This window comes from Coregonus lavaretus (genome assembly GCF_964263955.1).
Source record: "Coregonus lavaretus genome assembly, chromosome: 39".
NCBI classification, from domain to species: domain Eukaryota; kingdom Metazoa; phylum Chordata; class Actinopteri; order Salmoniformes; family Salmonidae; genus Coregonus; species Coregonus lavaretus.
Window position 1 is genome coordinate 5,578,636 of NC_140026.1, and position 19,725 is coordinate 5,598,360.

A 19,725-nucleotide genomic window follows, 5' to 3' on the forward strand; every position below is an offset into this window, starting at 1 on the left:
AAATTATAGACTGATAATTTCTTTGTCAGTGGGCAAACGTACAAAATCAGCAGGGGATCAAATACTTTTTTCCCTCACTGTAGATGTATTATAAATGTATTTATTTAATTGTATTTAACCTTTATTTAACTAGGCAAGTACTATAAATGCTGTCTTGATGATTGTAGCAGTCTTAGCCGGATGTTGGCTATTCGTATTAGGCCCATTTAATTAAAATCAAATCAAATGAAATTAACCAACAATTTAAATTATTAAAAAAATATAAATTATTAAAGAGCAGCAGTAAAATAAAATAACAGTAGGGAGGCTATATACAGGGGGTACCGGTACAGAGTCAATGTGCGGGAGCACCGGTTAGTAGAGGTAATTGAGGTAATATGTACATGTGGGTAGAGTTAAAGTGACTATGCATAAATAATAAACAGAGTAGCAGCAGCGTAAAAGAGGGGGTTGGGATGGGGTGGGGGGGCAATGCAAATAGTCTGGGTAGCCATGATTAGCTGTTCAGGAGTCTTATGGCTTAGGGGTAGAAGCTGTTAAGAAGCCTTTTGGACCTAGACTTGGCGCTCCGCTACCGCTTGCCGTGCGGTAGCAGAGAGAACAGTCTATGACTAGGATGGCTGGAGTCTTTGATAATTTTTAGGGCCTTCCTCTGACACCGCCTGGTATAGAGGTCCTGGATGGCAGAGCTTACCCTCTGTAGTGCTTTGCGGTCGGAGGTCGAGCAGTTGCCACACCAGGCGGTGATGCAACCAGTCAGGATGCTCTCGATGGTGCAGCTGTAGAACTTGTTGACGATCTGAGGACCCATGCCAAATCTTTTCAGTATCCTGAGGGGGAATAGGCTTTGTTGTGCCCTCTTCACGTTGTGCCCTCTTGGTTTGTTTGGACCATGATAGTTTGTCTTGGTTTGTTTGGACCATGATAGTGTGTTGGTGATGTGGACACCAAGGAACTTGAAGCTCTCAACCAGTTCCACTACAGCCCTGACGATGAGAATGGGGGTGGGCTCAGTCCTCCTTTTATTCATGTAGTCCACAATCATCTCTTTTGTCTTGATCACGTTGAGGGAGAGGTTGTTATCCTGGCACAACACGGCCAGGTCTCTGACCTCCTCCCTAAAGGCTGTCTCATCGTTGTCGGTGATCTGGCCTACCACTGTTGTGTCGTGGGCAAACTTAATGATGGTTGAGGATCAGTGTGGCAGTTGTGTTGTTACCTACCCTTACCACCTGGGGGGCGGCCCGTCAGGAAGTCCAGGATTCAGTTGCAGAGGGAGGTGTTAAGTCCTAGGATCCTTAGCTTAGTGATGAGCTTTGAGGGCACTATGGTGTTGAACGCTGAGTTGTAGTCAATGAATAGCATTCTCACGTAGGTGTTCCTCTTGTCCAGGTGGGAAAGGGCAGTGTGGAGTGCAATAGAGATTGCATCATCTGTTGATCTGTTGGGGCGGTATGCAAATTGGAGTGGGTCTAGAGTTTCTGGGATAATGGTGTTGATGTGAGCCATGACCAGCCTTTCAAAGCACTTTATGGCTACAGACGTGAGTCCTACGGGTCGGTAGTCATTTAGGCAGGTTATCTTAGTGTTCTTGGGCACAGGGACTATGGTGGTCTGCTTGAAACATGTTGGTATTACAGACTCAGTCAGGGACCTGTTGAAAATGTCGGTGAAGACACTTGCCAGTTGGTCAGCGCATGCTCGGAGTACACGTCCTGGTAATCCGTCTGGCCATGCAGCCTTGTGAATGTTGACTTGTTTAAAATTCTTACTCACATCGGCTACTGAGAGCATGTTCACATAGTCATCTGGAACAGCTGATGCTCTCATTCATGCTTCAGTGTTGCTTGCCTCGAAGCGAGCATAGAAGTGATTTAGCTCGTCTGGTATGCTTGTGTCACTGGGCAGCTCACGGCTGTGCTTCCCTTTGTAGTCTGTAATAGTTTTCAAGCCCTGCCACATCCGACGAGCATCGGAGCCGGTGTAGTACGATTCAATCTTAGTCCTGTATTGACTCTTTGCCTGTTTGATGGTTCGTCGGAGGGCATAGCGGGATTTCTTATAAGCGTCCGGGTTAGAGTCCCGCTCCTTGAAAGCGGCAGCTCTACCTTTTAGCTCAGTGCGGATGTTGCCTGTAATCCATGGCTTCTGGTTGGGGTATGTACGTAGCTGTATGTTGTCCATGTCGTCGTTCAGCCACGACTTGGTGAAACATCAGATATTACAGTTTTTAATGTCCCGTTGGTTGGATAACCTTAATCTTAGGCTGTCCAATTTATTGTCAAATGATTGAACATTGGCTAATAGGATTGATGGAAGAGGCAGTTTACTCGCTCGCAGTCGGATCCTTACAAGGCACTCCGACCTATGTCCATTATATCTCTGTCTCTTTGTCATGCAAATTACGGGGATTTGGGCCTTGTCGGGTGTCTGTAGGATATCCTTTGCGTCTGACTCGTTGAAGAAAAAATCTTCGTCCAATACGAGGTGAGTAATCACTGTCCTGATATCCAGAAGCTCTTTTTGGTCATAAGAGACAGTGGCAGAAACATTATGTACAGAATAAATTACAAATAACGTGAAAAAACACACATAATAGTACAATTGGTTAGAGGGCTGTAAAACAGCAGCCATCTTCTCCAGCGCCATTCATAGTGCCCACTGGGGGAATCAACTGAATTGAAAGTTACAGAATGCTCCTTTAATAGCCTAGCTTTGCATGCTATTGAATATCCATTCTAAATCATATCAGACTTAACACCAGCACATACTACAGTATCTGCTGGGGAATAGCTGAGTAGTGTATACTTGTGTCTGGAGGGCTCCGGGGTTAAGGTTCCTCTAGGTACAGATCTAAGGTCAGCTTCCCCTCCCTCAATCCTATGATGAACCGTTAGTTGGAAAATGCAAAACTGACCCAAGATCAGCGTCTGGGGCAGCTTCACCCTACACCGTCTGGAGGAGTGTTAAGGAGCTCTGTTTGTCACCATCGGTGAGTGACTCATGCTCACTACATGAGCTCCATCGCAGCTTTGTCACACACCAAACCAGCCAACCAGCCAATACCCTCCTCGCATCACACATCACTCTGCAGTCGTCAGGTGTTGGTTAGCCAAGCAGGATATATCTATCAGGTAGATCAAAGAGAGGCTTTGTGGCAAAGCTTTATCAAACACTATCTTTTCTCCTGGAGTACCTCATTCTGGCTATTTTGCCTGGATTTAAGAGGTAGAACACAGGCCTAAGATGCATGATAACACACAGTAAACCATACTACAATACTAGGAGCTTTTCCTGACCATATGACCTTAACCGGCAATAAAATACTATTTACTGTATAACTACAGCTCCTGTTAGTGGCCATGGTACAGTAGTATATTGTATATCTCTAAAAACGTGCTCAATACAGTGTACATATTAGGCCCTAGATGTTACATCATGATACTCCAATAAACAGGTGTTTATACTGTATATGTTTATACTTCAGAGTAACCATGATAACAACAAGTGAAAACCATGACAACGTACACGTTTCCACTTTTGCCTCTCCCTCTAGTTCCGATCAATAAAGCAATAAAAAATCTAAATTCAAATGTTTTACTTTAACCAGGCTTTTTGCTCCCCTGCCTTTCAGTGTGTGTGTGTGTGTGTGTGTGTGTGTGTGTGTGTGTGTGTGTGTGTGTGTGTGTGTGTGTGTGTGATGGCTTTCCCGGCCCTGACATTGCCTCTCTTTATGAATAAGATATAAAAATACATTCCCACATTCAGTACGCCTACAGAGAGGGAGGAGGGTCATTCATAAATCATTAGGCACATCACGAAGTACAGACTATTATAACACAACAGCAACGTGTGTGTGTGTCTCCTCCTCTAAGCCTCCCAGTAGAAACACAATGGAACAACAGTGTGTCACGTTGCCTGTCGCTTGTGACTAAATCTGGGAATGACAACCTCAATGAACCTGCACTGAGGTCAAATCCACCTCATAGGAACACAACAGTGAACATCCACCGCATAGAAGCACAACAACAGAAATGTATTCTCTTTGAGACATTAAAGAGATTCCAAGGCTTTGATGTCCTACATCCTTCTGAATTCTAACTCCAATTCTACATACGATATTCAGACAGCAACGCTAAGGCCCAAAAATCTGAATGATTCTAGAATGATTCTAGAATAAAAAGCTATTCCAGAGCACACAGCAGAAGTTAATTCTAGAGCTCAGCAACCTAGTAGCCACCACTATCAACTGCACCATACTGTAATCTCCAGAAGGGGGCAGACTCAGTGCAAACCCACACAGGGAAACAGTGAGAAACAAGAAGGGGTTGTAATAGAACTAAAGGACAGTGACAGCACCCAAATCATCTCTGACACAAGACCACTCAGAAGAACTTCCTAGCTTAAATACATAGGCCTAAACAGACTAGGTAGACTAGATGGAGGGAAGCGTTAAAGGGTTGAACGTCAGTGTCATGCAGGGTTGGGTATATTTAGCCCGACATAGACAGAGAGAGAGCAGCCGGCCGGCTTCATCAGGGACTATTTTGGCAAGGCTTTGGGGACTTGCTGACAAGTACAGTACCGAATCCCCATAGCTGTCTGCTACAGTCTACAGCCAGCCAACGCTGCAGAATCAGTGTGTGTGCGTGTGTGTGTGTGTGTGTGTGTGTGTGTGTGTGTGTGTGTGTGTGTGTGTGTGTGTGTGTGTGTGTGTGTGTGAATCTGGGGATAGGAGTCTGATTATCTGATAGGTTAGAAAACTGCAGTGTGCTGTAGTGCAGGGGGAAAACTGACTGTTGTTAGAATGGAAGAGGATAGGGACTGCATAAGGGCCTGACACCAATATCCTGTTGTTTATCTTGTACCAATGACCAAATAAATCGCTAGGACTGGGGTGTAGCCTAGTGCAGGGGAACCACAATAGATGGTACTGACTGTATACACAGTGCTATCTAGAACCTTAAAGGGTTCTTCGGCTGTCCCCATAGGAGAACCGTTTGAATAACCATTTTTGGTTGCAGCTAGAAACCTTTTGGTTCCAGGTAGAACCCTTTTGCGTTCCATGTAGAACCCCCCAAATACAGTTGTGCCAAGCTTGTAGCGTCATACCCAAGAAGACTTGAGGCTGTAATCGCTGCCAAAGGTGCTTCAACAAAGTACTGAGTAAAGGGTCTGAATACTTATGTAAATGTGATATTTCAGTTTTTGTTGTTGTTTTTTGCAAACAAATCGAAAAACCTGTTTTTGCTTTGTCATTATAGGGTATTGTATGTAGATTGATGAGGAAAAACATGAATTTAATCCATTTTAGAATAAGGCTGTAATGTAACAAAATGTGGAAAAAGTGAAGGGGTCTGAATACTTTCCGAATGCACTGTATGTAAACACATCTTTCTATGACTGATAGTAACCTCCTATGCCATGTAACCTGTTTAGGTCACACTTTATTTGGATAGTCCCCCATAGATGATCTACAGCAGTGAACGGCTCATAATAATGGCCGGAACGGAGCAAATGGAATGCCATCAAACACCTGGAAACCATGTATTCCACTGATTCCGCTCCAGTCATTACCACAAGCCCGTTCTCCCCAATTAAGGTGCCACCAACCTCCTGTGATCTACAGACGTTCCTACTATCAGCAAACTGACAAACTGCACATCTCCTGTTAGGGCCGGGTTCAGAGTAAACACACTAATATTTGTATGACTCATAGGCTGCGTTTACACAGGAAGCCCAATCAGATCAGCTCTGAAAAAAGATCTGATGTAAAAGGATCTGATGTGATTGGTCAAAAGACCAATTAGTAGAAAAAAGATCAGAATTGCTGCCTGTAACCTATGCCATGTACAGTACCTATTTAATCCTAGACATTTTGGATGCAGCCCGACTCTCTCCTGATCATGCAAAAGTATATTAATATCGTATCAAATGTCTCTAATATCATATGCTCTATACATGACATATACCATGCAAATGCATAGTCATCCTAATGATTTATGTGCCATAAATCTCTCTAGTACAGAGTTCATCCTGCTCAGAAAGGTGTACAGTAACAGCATCAAAGGTAGGATATTTTTCAACATGTATTCCCATACCTCTCTTGTAAATTGCTAATTTCCAGACCTGGGTTCAAATACTATTTGAAATCATTGCAGCTACTTTAGCTGCACTTGATTGAGGTTGATTGTGCTTGATTGAGTTTGATTGAGATTGCCTGGTGCAGAGGAACCAATAGAATAGTCCCGCAAACACACAAAGTATTTGATTTCGAATAATATTTGAACCCTGGTCTGGAAATTATTAATATCCTAGAAAGGTGTGGGAACGAGGTAGATCACAATCACACTCGCGTGCACACACACACACACACACACACACACACACACACACACACACACACACACACACACAAACACACACAAGGAGAAACTGTAGTTGTAGAAGTTCTAGATTGTGCTAAATAACAGGATATTCATAAACTTGTTTTCCTCCTGTCACATGTTGTCACATGGGGGTGAAGCAAACACACACACACACACACACACACTGAGAAAAATAAAGAAATCTCTGTGTGAGTGTTTTCTTCAACCCCGTGGTATCATACCCCAACCACTGTAACTGTGAGATGATGACGGAATGTGCCCTCCTAACTTGGGATGTGTCTCAATAACTTCAAATAGCTTCCTCTCCTCACACCCTTTCCTCAAAGACTGGAATTATATCCTGTCCTTCCATCTTTAGAACCAGGAGTTTGTCATAACCAGAATAGAACTCTACAGGATATAGCCTAGCGTTTCCCCTAACTTGGCCCTTTTTCATTGTTAGATCACATGGTCAGGTAAAAGTCCAATCCCTAGTAAGGAAGGGAAGGTTAAAAAGAAAGGAAGCCATTTTAATATTGAGGAAGTCTTTGGTCTCTTCACTACTAAGATAATCAGATGTACTAGGATCCTTGCTACATTGTGGCCTGGAGTGGGAGAAGTCTGTGTCAGTCAGTTCATGCCTGATGACACTGCCCACTGGGCACAGACGTCATTTCAACGTCTAGTTTTGATTTACATTTGGTTGAGTTGTCAAAACATTTTTTTTAGTTAGGTGAAAGAAAGAGGAAATTCCCTTACGTTGATTACTTTTTGCAAATCCAATCAGTTTTCATGTTGATTCAATGTCATCACATTGAATTTATGTATTGAAATGACGTGGAAACAACTTTGATTCAACCAGCTTTTGCCCAGTGGGTATGTTGCAGTCAGGGTCAGAGTTAAAGAGGCTATGGTCTTCTAGCTGGCTTCTAGCTGGCTTCTAGCTGGCTTCTGGCTGGCTGTGGTCTTCAGGCTGGCTGGCTGTGGTCGCCAGGTTGGCTGGCTGGATGTGGTGTCCAGGCTGGCTGGCACAGAGTCGCCAGGCTTTGGTAGATCCTTTCAACAAGCTCCTAATTCATTCCCTCATTAACTAAGCTTATGATCTGGACCTGGTCCATGTTGTGCTGTTGATCTGTTCATTCCAAAGTGTCATCAGAGGAAAGGCATTTATGGAATGTAATAGTCAGTAAATAGAGAGCAGGACTGAAGGAATAGTTTGATTATCACATTTCAGAGAGAGTATAGAAAATGCTAACTATAACGCACAAGAACACTGCACAACTTAACCATAGGCTACTTGATCCTTTGTAACATTTTAATCATCCCCAAATGTTCTACTCAGTTCCAAAACCTTTTTTCATTTCTTAGTTAGTTGCTGTAAGGCTTGCATAACATCGCTACTCTCATGAGAACTGGCAGTAATCAAAGTCTAAAGTTTGTTGTTGTTGCCCGCTGCTGTCTAATGAACAAGCAGTGATGACGTTATTTTACATAAACTGCATGGCCCCCATGTAGAGTGACACGGTTGCCATGATGACAGTCTGACCTTTCAGCTCAATACTACAGAGATCGTCTACTCCACAAGGTACTGTAGAAGATGTGGCTAGTCATGCAAGGAAGATGTGTAGATGAACAAGCTAATGTGGTATTGTCCACAGGCAGCTCCATGGGTGGTCAATAGTGGCTATAGAGGTCCACTGTGTGTTCAACTAGTTCAACTAATCTAGACAATAATTAGTTGAACTAGATGTGTTTGTGCTGGCCTGGAGCAAAAGCCTACACTCACTGCAGCCTAACTCTACTACTGTTTGCAGGGTAGGGATTGTGAGCTCACTGTTTACAGGGTAGGGGGTGTGAGCTCACTGTTTGCAGAGTAGGGGGTGTGAGCTCACTGTTTACAGGGTAGGTACTGTGAGCTCACTGTTTACAGGGTAGGTACTGTGAGCTATAATATGTGCTGGAGGGAGAGGTCAGTCCTACATCTACGTCATTTTGCAGACGCTCTAATCCAGAGCAATTAGGGTTACGTGCCTTGCTTAAGGGCACATCAGCATATTTTTCACCTAGTCAGCTCTGGGATTCGAACCAGCGACCTTTCGGTTACTGGCCCAACGCTCTTAACCACTAGGCTACCTGCCACCCTAGTAGGCTACTACTACTTCCTTTTCACACAGATTATTTTTACTCTTACTATTACATGTGACCACAGTTTGACCCAGAGACAAAGTTCAATACAGTATCATGTGTAAACTCTTGTAGCATTTACTTTTCAAACAAACTATAGAGAATATTTAACTCTTCAAAGACATAGACCCATAAAACCTATAGCTGCCCGCTGCCCCTTAGTGTCCCACTTCATGTTAGGCCAGGTCAGTCCCTGTCGCAAAGAAGAGTTAAAACTACAACCTAATTTGACCTACAACATAATTTACCCAAGGAAACTTCAGTATCATGTGGACTCCACTACAGTGGAATAATCTATTTTTCACTCTATTCCCCTCTTCAAAGCCATTGAGCCATAAAGGCCTAACTGCCCACTGCCCCCCTTCTAGGACATGAAGAACCAGATGGCCTGCTGCCCCCTTTAGCCAGTATCCCATTCAGCCTATGAGGTTGACCCTTGACCTTTCTGCTTAGAGTACATTCCTAGATGCATAAATCAAGGCATCCCTCAGGCTTTGGGTTACAGTATTCCTTTACTGACCAGACCTCTACCACTCCCTGTCTCCCTACCTTAGATAGATGGTATAGGCCTAGCTCACAGTCCCTACCCTGCAAACAGTGGTACACCTCCATTAGAGCAATGGTGGCCAATATCGGCTATGTAGGGCCAAGGAGCGTTAGTCGGACAATGACTGAAAAGACACTGTAAGGTTTGTTGCAGAGTTATCTGATATCTGGTATACCAACGTTCTTCATGTTCTTCTTCTTGGGTATAACCCTGAGGTCTGGTCAAAATAAAAACTTAAGAGTCCCATAGTGAAACTGAACGTAGAGTGCAAAACCATGTTGTAGGCTACTTAGGTACTTTACTATGCTTAGGTGCCTTGGGTGATACTTAGCGAGGACTCAGCATATTAAGTCTTTAACTTTTGATGCAAACCTGTGAGACTTGGATGTTTATACCCAGTAGACATATTGTACCATTAAAATACCCTGACAGGCAGACATAGATATTTTCAGGTTAGAATGTTACACAAATTCAAGTACATCTACACATAACCTACCCACTGGGTAAAAACTGGTTGAATCAACGTTGTTTCCACGTCATTTCAACCAAAGAAATCAATGTGATGACGTTGAAACAATGTGGCATTTCGTCTTTTTTTTACCCAACTTTTAACCTAAATTCAATGACATGGTGCATTTTCTATTTTTTCACGTTAGCTGACAACTCAACCAAATGAAAAAATATATAATAATAATAATAATAATACGAATTCACGTCTGTGCCCAGTGGGTAGATGCTACTCATAGCCTAAATCTACACAGAATCCACCATAGTGTAGTGTGCTAAGCTAGCATGAGTAACTGACAAAGATATTCTCTATAGAATCCCCCATAGCTAACCACTTCCCATAATGTTGTGTAGAAATGCTAGCTTATCAATACTACACATAGTGCAGCAATGCTACACATACTAATTTTTTATTTGATTTAACCTTTATTTAACTAGGCAAGTCAGTTGCGAACAGATTCTTATTTACAATGATGGCCTACCCCGGCCAAACCCAGACGACGCTGGGCCAATTGTGCGCCGCCCTATGGGAATCCCAATCACGTCCGGATTGCTGCGCCACTCGGGAGCAAAATAGAATCCACCATAGAGCCTACCAGTTCCCTAGGACCTAAGGTAGTAATGCTAGCTTAGCTTAGCTTACATTAGTCATTGTTGTTCGAGCCTAGTAAAGTACAGCAATGCTAGCTAGCATGAGTCACTGTTGTTAGGCCTAGTGCAGCAGTCGCTGACTGACTCAAATTAAGACAAATCTCCATAGTGACCAAACAGCTGCAATCTGGACCCAATTGCAGTAGGCTACATGATGTGGGAACAAAGCACTCTCTCTCTCCCTGTCTCTCTCCCTCTCTCTCTCTCTATCAGCATCTCTCAAAGAGGATTGTTATTATCACACCTCATAAACACAAACTGCACAGGCATGAACACTTATAGTCTCCCACACCCAAATAATCCTCAAGCAACATCATATACTCCTCAACATCACATAAACCCAAAAACTGATACAGCTCCAACACCCAACCACATATAGATATAGCATCTTCTTCTCAGTGGTCTTGTTTTTCAACCCAGAGAGATACACTATAATCGGACTCCAGCAGGGTTAGAGGGGTGACATTTCATGAATATTTCAGGTGTGACACACCGGGTTGACTCTCGCTAGCATTTTGACCTTTGATCTCTCTGAGAAGAAGACGCCAAAGGTGTCGTCAGCGACAGTAGAGGAACGTGTCACCACAGCCACGCTTAGACGAGGAGGGTTCAGTTTCGGGCGGCAGTAAAACCAAGGGTCATATTCGCTATGGACACCAGAGGACATATTTGCGATCTCGACACATGGAGAGTCACACTACCTGTCTTAACTGTCCGTTTTTCTGATGTGTCTGCATTCTCTCTCTCTCTCTCTCTCTCTCTCTCTCTCTCTCTCTCTCTCTCTCTCTCTCTCTCTCGCACTCAGAAGTCTTAGCAGTTAACCTCTAGATGACCAATTCAATAAGCTTTTCACATAAACACTGCTTTTGAATCCAGACACCACCACAACCTCAACAACATCGCTAAAGAAAGAAACAAGCAACAACAAAGAATACATAATGTGGCTAGACTGCTGTAATTTGTATCTAATGGTTAAATCAATCGTATCCACACTGAGCTTATTTATGGTTTTGGGACATCCATGAGGAGACAGCAGTTTCAGAAGCCTGATCGACACAGATAGAGCTAGATAGAGAACATTAGATTACACATATTGTGCTACTCATCTGTCCAATAGCATTACAGGACATCACACAGACGAAGAGGAAACATATGAAATGTTCCCAGCTGTGAAATGCGTCAGAGCACGTCCCACAACCTAAACCGCCATGCTAGACTATTCCTCTGATCAATATCTTGATATTTTAGGTTCTTCACTGCAATAAAACCAATAACATATTTTTATATATTGCACGTTTATTGGGTCCATCATTTAATAATGAATAAATCCTGTTTGGTGGTAATGACCTGCTATTTTCAGTATGTATTTTAGACCCCTAAGAGCTAGTTACCGATTGGCTAGGAGTCAGCGGTATGACAGTAGGGGTCTAGCTACTCAACAATTCCTTGCGCACACACACACACACACACACACACACACACACACACACACACACACACACACACACACACACATACACACACACACACACACACACCCTGCTCAACTCAGCTCAGCTACACAGGCACATTCACCCAGTCCACTGATCGTATCCGAAGCGTGATAGGTACATAAATATGATTTAAGACATTCACCTGCGACCCAGAATTGTGTGGTATGGTGCAGAGAGAGCATTGGGAGCACTGAGAGCAGTTAGAGCTTCGAGATATGGCCATATGCTCTCTATCTCTCCCAGAGGGCTCTTAGCCTTCTTGCTAACAACGCCACCCCTGTCCAGAGCTATTTACAGTCGTGGCTTACAGATAGCCCTACTCTAGACCTGTAAGAAGACACTGTCAGTCTCGGAGTATGAGTGTTTTCCTTTTCATCACAATTAATACGGGGGGGGGGGGGGGTACCTGATCCTAGATCAGCAATCCTACTCTGAGACGATCGATGCATACAGCCCCAGACTTATCCTGGTCTGCTGTGGGCTTGCAGGTAGGGCAGTGTGCAGAGGAACATATCGGTTGTTGTTATGACGTCATAGTCTAATTCCGACCCTTTACGAATTCAGCAGTTTGGCCGATAGTCCACTGTAGCCGCATACTATACCTGCATGCACACACACGCACATACCCATACACACACAAGCCACTTGGACACCATCAACCAGGACCAAATAACCTAGAGAAGCCCAAAGCAGAAACCTATGTATTTAGGACTCAGCTATGCAGACCAGACCAGCTTCAACTCTGTTAACAACAACCAATAACATGACGTGTCCAAGGCCCAGCCATTTGGAGCATGGTTAGACTGACTTGGGATAGCCAATAGACTTGTGGAAGACTGATCGACGCTGCTATTAAGGTGTTTTTTTTTCAGCATCTCTTAGCATTTAGTCTTCTCCCCTGTCATCTCGTCTCTCATCCCTCTCTCTCATCCTGTCTTCCCTTCATTTTCTTCTGGCTTGATGATCCTGGCTTCCTGGGATGTACCTCCAGCTCCAATTATGCTATGTTTTCTCTCCCTCATTGTTGCCCCCTCCCTCCATTCTTCCGTACATCCAATCTCCCCACCCTTCACCTTCTTCTCTCCACCTCAGGGTTCATCCTCGAGGACCATCATCATTCCTCCACCCTCAACCCTTCATCCCTCTGCTTCGTCATGCTGTCCCAACACCCCCACCTACCGGGTCAACTCCTCCATCTCCCTCATCCTCTCATCCCCTCATCCACTCTACAACCCCTATTCCCCTCATCCCTCCGATCGTTCATGCTCCTTGGGACACACCTTGAGGGCCAGCTCCATCTCAAAGACTCTTAACTGCTCATCCTCTCAATCCACCCTCCATCCTTCCATTCATTCTCTTCATAGGACCCACCTCCAGGGCGAGTTCCTCCATCTCAAAAGTTTTCTGGGCATTTTTGTTGTTCTCCACATGTGCATGGTAGTAGATCACCATCACATCGTACTTCTTCATCACAGATTTGTAATTCTTAGCGTTGAGATCATGGACGCGGTCTTTCCCATCATACTCAGGGATCTCCAGACCCTTCTCCCCCCAGGACAGGGTCCCCAAGGAGAGCAGGGCCCCCAGAAACACCCAACCCCACTTCATGGTTCCAGGTTATTGTTGCTTCTCCCACTCAAGTCTCCACGACTCGGACGTCAATTGATGAATTGTTCACTGTTTCGTAAAAAAAAAGGACACAAAACACTACACCTAGGAACAAGGTCCACTTAGTTTCGATGCCGGCCAGAGAAGAGCAGGTCGGAGTGTTGAATCCCCCCTTTAAAAAAAAATGGCACGTAAGCTCAGATGCTACTGGCCAGGGGGATGAGGGAGGGGTGGGTTCCAGAGTGAGTTGGAGGGAGAGAGAAGCTGGCTGAAGACGAGGGATTTGGTGGGGGGGGGGTTGAAAATAGCAAATGTGTGGGAACGTGGGAGGGGCTATCTTTGGGCCACCTATTGGATGCAATGGCTACGGCGCGAGGGAGGGAGGGAGAAGAAAGAGAGACATACCTAGCGTCAGGGAGGGGAGAAGGTATGGGTGAGGGAGAAAGGGAGGGAGAGAGGGAGGGAGGGAGGATTCCATTCCCATATTAAGTTTTGTAGAGGTCCCTGACCATGGCTAAAAATACTGACACCGAAGGTGTGAGCATTTAAAGATGGCCGCCATGGAATCCTGAGGGTGTACTGTAGAGAAGAGAGAGAGAGAGAGAGAGAGAGAGAGAGAGAGAGAGAGAGAGAGAGAGAGAGAGAGAGAGAGAGAGAGAGAGAGAGGAGAGAGAGGAGAGAGAGAGAGAGAGAGAGAGAGAGAGAGAGAGAGAGAGAGAGGTGGTGGTGCACATGTAGCCTATAACCTGTTTTTAGAGAAATGTAATCATTGAATATTGTAAGAGCTTTCATTGTCTGCTTATATGCCCCCTTTATTTATCCTACAGTTCTGACTTGGTGTACAGGGAGAATACTGTAAGAACGGCCCATGTTCTGAATTCTGTCGCTGTATACAAAAGTGCTGAATAAATAGTTATATTGACAACGTCCGTCATAGCTCGCTCATTGTCTTAATCGAAATTACGGATTGCCTCTCATCCACTTGTCATCCCCTTATGCCATAGTTGTTGTACATCTCAATTGTCAGTAGAAAACCACATTTGTTTAAGCAAGTCAGCCATACCAGCTATGTTTTTTTTTAAGGCAGTAAATGAAGCTGAATGAACTGTTTCGCTGCCAGACAAGGCTCTGCTGATAGCCAGGTGTAGCAGTGGTAAGGTGTTGGGACAGCTTTATGTAGATCCTAAAAGTTTGTGGGCACCGTTTGTCACCGTTATTCTGCAATTAATGTATTGTTTAATGTTGTGTTGTGTAGTGGATTTGCTGGCATGCATGAAAAAACATTTTTTTTTTAGTTTTCCCAACCAAGATTTACATGCTAAAACCTGGCAGACCTGTCAGTGAATAATGGTACAAAAATTATATTGCTCTGGCATGTGTTATAATTTGGTGAATGGAAGTTCTTATGACATAGAACATAGAAGATGAGAGAGAGAGCTAAACCCAGAGTGAGAGAGAGAGATAGATAAAGACAGAGTGAGAGAGAGGAAGAGGGAGTGAAAGCGAGAGAGAGTGCTAAAGAGGGAGAGAGCATGTCAGATATTAGTTTACAGAGAGAGAAAGCCTACCGTTTTCGTTTTAAGCTTTGGCTGACTGTGACATATGTTGGCTAGTGTTGCGTGCGTGTCTACATGTAACAATATATATATATATATATACACTACCAGTCAAAAGTTTGGACACACCTACTCATTCAAGGGTTTTTTCTTTATTTTTACTATTTTGTACATTGTAGAATAATAGTGAAGACATCAAAACTATAAAATAACACATATGGAAATATGTAGTCAACAAAAAAGTGTTAAACAAATCAAAGTATATTTTATATTTGAGAATCTTCAAATAGCCACCATTTGCCTTGATGACAGACCATGGAGTGTGTGAGAAAGAGGGAGAGCTAAAGAGGGAGAAAGCCTGTCAGATATTAGTTTACAAAGTGAAACAGGAGAGGAGAGTTATTAATAATAGTGTAACCTGACCTCTCCTGCTGGCTCATGCAGTTTAGGCCTATTTAGATCCCAGGCCCAGGCCCAGGCCCAGGCCAGGGGGAGAGGGTGCAGGAAGATGGTAGGTATGGGTAGGTAACTATAGCAAGTTTGGAGGAACTTTATTGGTGGTGTGTGTATGAGAGAGAGAGAGAGGAGAGAGAGAGAGAGAGAGAGAGAGAGAGAGAGAGGAGAGAGAGAGAGAGAGAGAGAGAGAGAGAGAGAGAGAGAGAGAGAGAGAGAGAGAGAGAGAGAGAGAGAGAGAGAGAGAGAGAGAGAGAGTGACTGTGTGTGTGTGTGTGTGTGTGTGTGTGTGTGTGTGTGTGTAGCTTTAATTATAGTCAACCAAGCCTGTATGCATGTGTGTGCGTGGTGTGCGTGAGTGCATGCGTGAGGGGTGTGTGTGTGTACTAGGACAATCCCCCTCAGGATATGATGGCCACTGACAGACAGCGTGTACGGTATTGCACCTCAGTGGACAACAGCACCCTCACCTGGCCGTAGCAGTAATGGCACCAAACATGTTGAAACCCCCATCACCATGACTGTCAGTCACCAGCTTTGCACATATCTACACAACAGGAGGTTGGTGGCACCTTAATTGTGGCGGATGGGCTCGTGGTAAGGGCTGGAGTGGAATTATGCCATTCCATTCGCTCCGTTCCAGTCATTATTATAAGCCGTCCTCCCCGCAGCAGCCTCCACTGGTTGTGTACTCCAGGGATATGTACAATGTTTTAAATGGAACTTGGACTGGTCACAATATAACCCACCCTCTTCTAAATAGAAAGTACACTGTTCTCATAAGAAGCAATGCTGCTGCCCTCAGCAGCCTCCACTGGTCTACATAGATACATAATAGCATAATATTACTGCATCCAGTAAATCTTAATATCAAGCAAAACTTCTGAAGTCGAGAACAAAATGCTTAGTGTTGTGAACAAATATAATGATATTGAAAACAACTTCTGTTTTGCCTCTGAAGCTAAGCAGTGTCGGTCCTGGTCAGTACCTGGATGGGAGACCAGATGTAGCTGGAAGTGGTGAAAAATAATGTGAAAAATGAACGTGTGAAAAAAAGTCACATGTGGGGAAATTATTTTTCACATTAGGGAAAAGCACGTGACAAATTAAACCATGTGTCTGACTCGTGAAATATCAAATGTTAACATGTGACATTCTTCACGTGATTTGTTCATGTTGGTTTTTTTCAATTGTAATGCTTTTCTCTCATTTTCAAATTTCTTTCTGCCTCTCTCTCTCTCTCTCCCTCTCTCTCGCTCTCTCTCTCAGTTCCCACCATGCATCTGGTCTGAGGGAGGTGACATTATGTACCGTACATATCATACTGTGCATTTCACAAGGCTTGATTTAGAGTCGGTACATGCAATCACTTACTGAAGGGATAAATTAGATGACCAAAACATCCTCTTAGTACATCTGTGTAAACAAACTCTTTGTTTAAGGAAGTGAGATCCTCCAATAACCATGGTAACAGCACACACACAATTTACAATGACTGCATTAGCCAACCATTTACTGTCTGTCTCTTTGGTTGGAGAACTTGGGAGAGGAAGGGAGTATATTGTATACACTTCAGTAGTCACATACGAACAGTGGTGATTTTAGCATGTAAGCCTTGGTGGTGCAAACTCCCCAATTACTTGTTATATGCATGCCAGCAAATCCAATACACAAAACAACACTAAACAACACATTAATTGCACTATAACGGTGACAAATGATGCCCACAAACTGCTAGGGCCTGCAAAAAGCTTTCCTTTCAGCACCATGGAGTGAATCCTTACCACTGCCACACCTGGCTATCAGCGAAACAGTTCATTCAGCATCATTTACTGTCTTAAAAAAACATAGCTGATATGGGTGACTTGCTTAAACAAATGTGGTTTCTACTGACAATTCACATGTACAAACCATGGAATAAGGGGACGACGAACAGATAAGAGGCAATCCGTAATTTCGATTAAGACATTAATGAGCGAGCTAGTATGGATGTAGTTAGTATAACTATTTGTTCAGCACTTTTGAAATGTACAGCGACAGAATTCAGAACATGGGCCGTTCTTACAGTATTCACCCTGTTCACCGAGTCAGAACTGCAGGATAAATAAAGGGGGCACATAAGCAGAAAATGAAAGCTCTTACAATATTTGTTGATTACATTTCTCTAAAACAGGCTATAGGCTACATGTGCACCATGAAGTCAGAGCAGTAGGCTAAGTTATGAGGGGGAAAGGGACCACATTATTAGGGTGAGGCACATGGGCTACTAACAGCTTACTACACAACATACACTTAGTATTACTTTCTTAGCTACAGTATACATATCTCCCTGGCATATTACATCATTTATGCAGCAGCATACAATACATTTTTGGACTCACCTTGATGTGTTGTGCTCACTTGAACAGGAAGGTGTCACGGAGGTCCTTCTTGTGGGCAAATCTTGTGATCAAACTTTGTCTTCAAAGTCTGGCATACTCTGGATTTATGGTGCTTTCAAGACAACTGGGAAGTCGGAAAAAAACAAGGTTGAATCATGACGTCAGTGATCTTCAGAACGTTCAAAACGTATTTTCCCAGTCAGAGCTCATTTTTTTTCAGAGTTCCCAGTTGTTTTGAACTCACTGTATTCTGAGATTTCCCAGTTCCCAGTTTCCAGTTGTTTTGAACGTGGCAGGAGTCATGCTGGATTGACAGCATGGCCAATGTATTCAACCTTTTCTGGCCCATGATGTTGAACGTTTATGCTTTTAAGCTTGGAAAAGAGACCCTTAAACCCAGACTTGGACCACACACCCACTCCACTGAATAGCAGGCTAGTGATTGCTTTGCAACGCTTGCAGTCAGCCACTGATTCCTTCCAAACCACTCATTGTTGAATTTTCAATTTCCAACTTGTTGTGCAATGTTTATGTCAAATGGCCGATGAGCACCGATACGTTTTATCTATAATTTCTCTTCATATTCAAGGATTGAAAAGGATTTGCCAGTAGACTCTCCACTTGATTCATGATGGTGACTGCTTGTCTAGCTTGCTAGCTAAGATTTTGTAAGTATGATGTTGACATCATCAGTCCAATCAAAGCTATGGTAGATATAACGTGATCTGATGTCATTTTATCTGTGGCCAATGACCTTGAGCCTTCTTGGATGGGCAATTCTAATGTAACTCTATGGCAGCACCCAAGGGGCTTGAATTTTCGAGCTCTCCCAGTAGATTTTGCGGTGACGTAGTGTCCCCATGAATGACAGAACACTGAACCAATCACAGCTCAACTAGAGAACATTACCAACCCCTACGCTCCGTATTTTCCGCTGGTTGCCCCACCACCACAGAAAGCACTGAGCTAGGCTGAAACACCTGCATTTTGGATCTGCCTTACTCAAGAAAGCAAAAAAGAGACCATGTTTGTATGCGGCTTTATTAACTCAATGATTATCTTTTTGACATTGTTTACAAACTGATATGTGACACGTATTAATGCCAAAATACCATGCAAAACAGGCAACAAAAAAAGGCCCCACCTGCCCTGAATGACGGGTCGTCACTGCATACATACATACATACAGCTAAAGGTCTTAAGTTGAGTGGTCTTAATGGCAAAAAGTAACTCACTCACTAGAGAATCACACCATAATAACACTATTACTCTATTATAAGGTATTTAAAGCAGCAATCCGTAGTCTTTTCCAAGAGTCAAATGACCTAATGGCCTCATGGGTGGAATGTTATTCATATCTTTCATAATTTCATAATTAATACAAAATAAAAATACAAACTGACGAAATTCTAGTCTTTCTATGTCAAACGGTTTTGCTATATTTCAGTCTTTATATATTCAGTCTATATATATATATATATATATAAAGTGTAATATGGGGATGCAAACTCAAAATGGAATACATTTCAACTTAATATCTGACAAGCCCATAACCATGTGTGTGAGATGTATACTTTTGTTTAAAATAAGATTTGTTTAAGACTACCAAGAATCACTCTGTGTGACCCTGATTTAGCCCACTGTAATAAAAGGTTAATTGAAACATTAACAAAGTGTACTCCCGCCATTGTTTTGGTAAAAAGCTGAGGGATGGGTCTGGAGAAATGCAACCACTCTAAAATCCATAGACTACGCTATGGATGCATTTACTGACCATCCATGATATCAAAATATTACGTTTTAACCATGTTTTTAGGCTATACAGTGTTTGTTTACATTTCCTTTGTTTACAAACATTTGAGTAAATGTGGAGTTTTCTTACATGTTACATTTTTCACTTTCACATGTGGAATTGTAAGTTCACACGTGAAAAACAATCATGTGAACGTTTTTCACGTGAGGTAAAAACATGTTCTT

The 19,725-nt window shown here is 43.2% G+C and overlaps 1 protein-coding gene across 1 annotated transcript in view; it reads right to left on the reverse strand.

Moving 5' to 3' along the window:
• The window catches only part of LOC311113141 (calsequestrin-1-like), a gene marked incomplete at both ends in the record, with an annotated part of 74,648 nt that extends 61,290 nt beyond the window's left edge, over window positions 1–13,358 (reverse strand). The window contains one exon of the mRNA XM_084156302.1: window positions 13,122–13,358. Within this exon, the coding sequence (XP_084012428.1) occupies window positions 13,122–13,358 (237 nt within the window). The remainder of the gene's footprint in view (window positions 1–13,121) is intronic.
• Window positions 13,359–19,725: the final 6,367 nt, after the last annotated feature.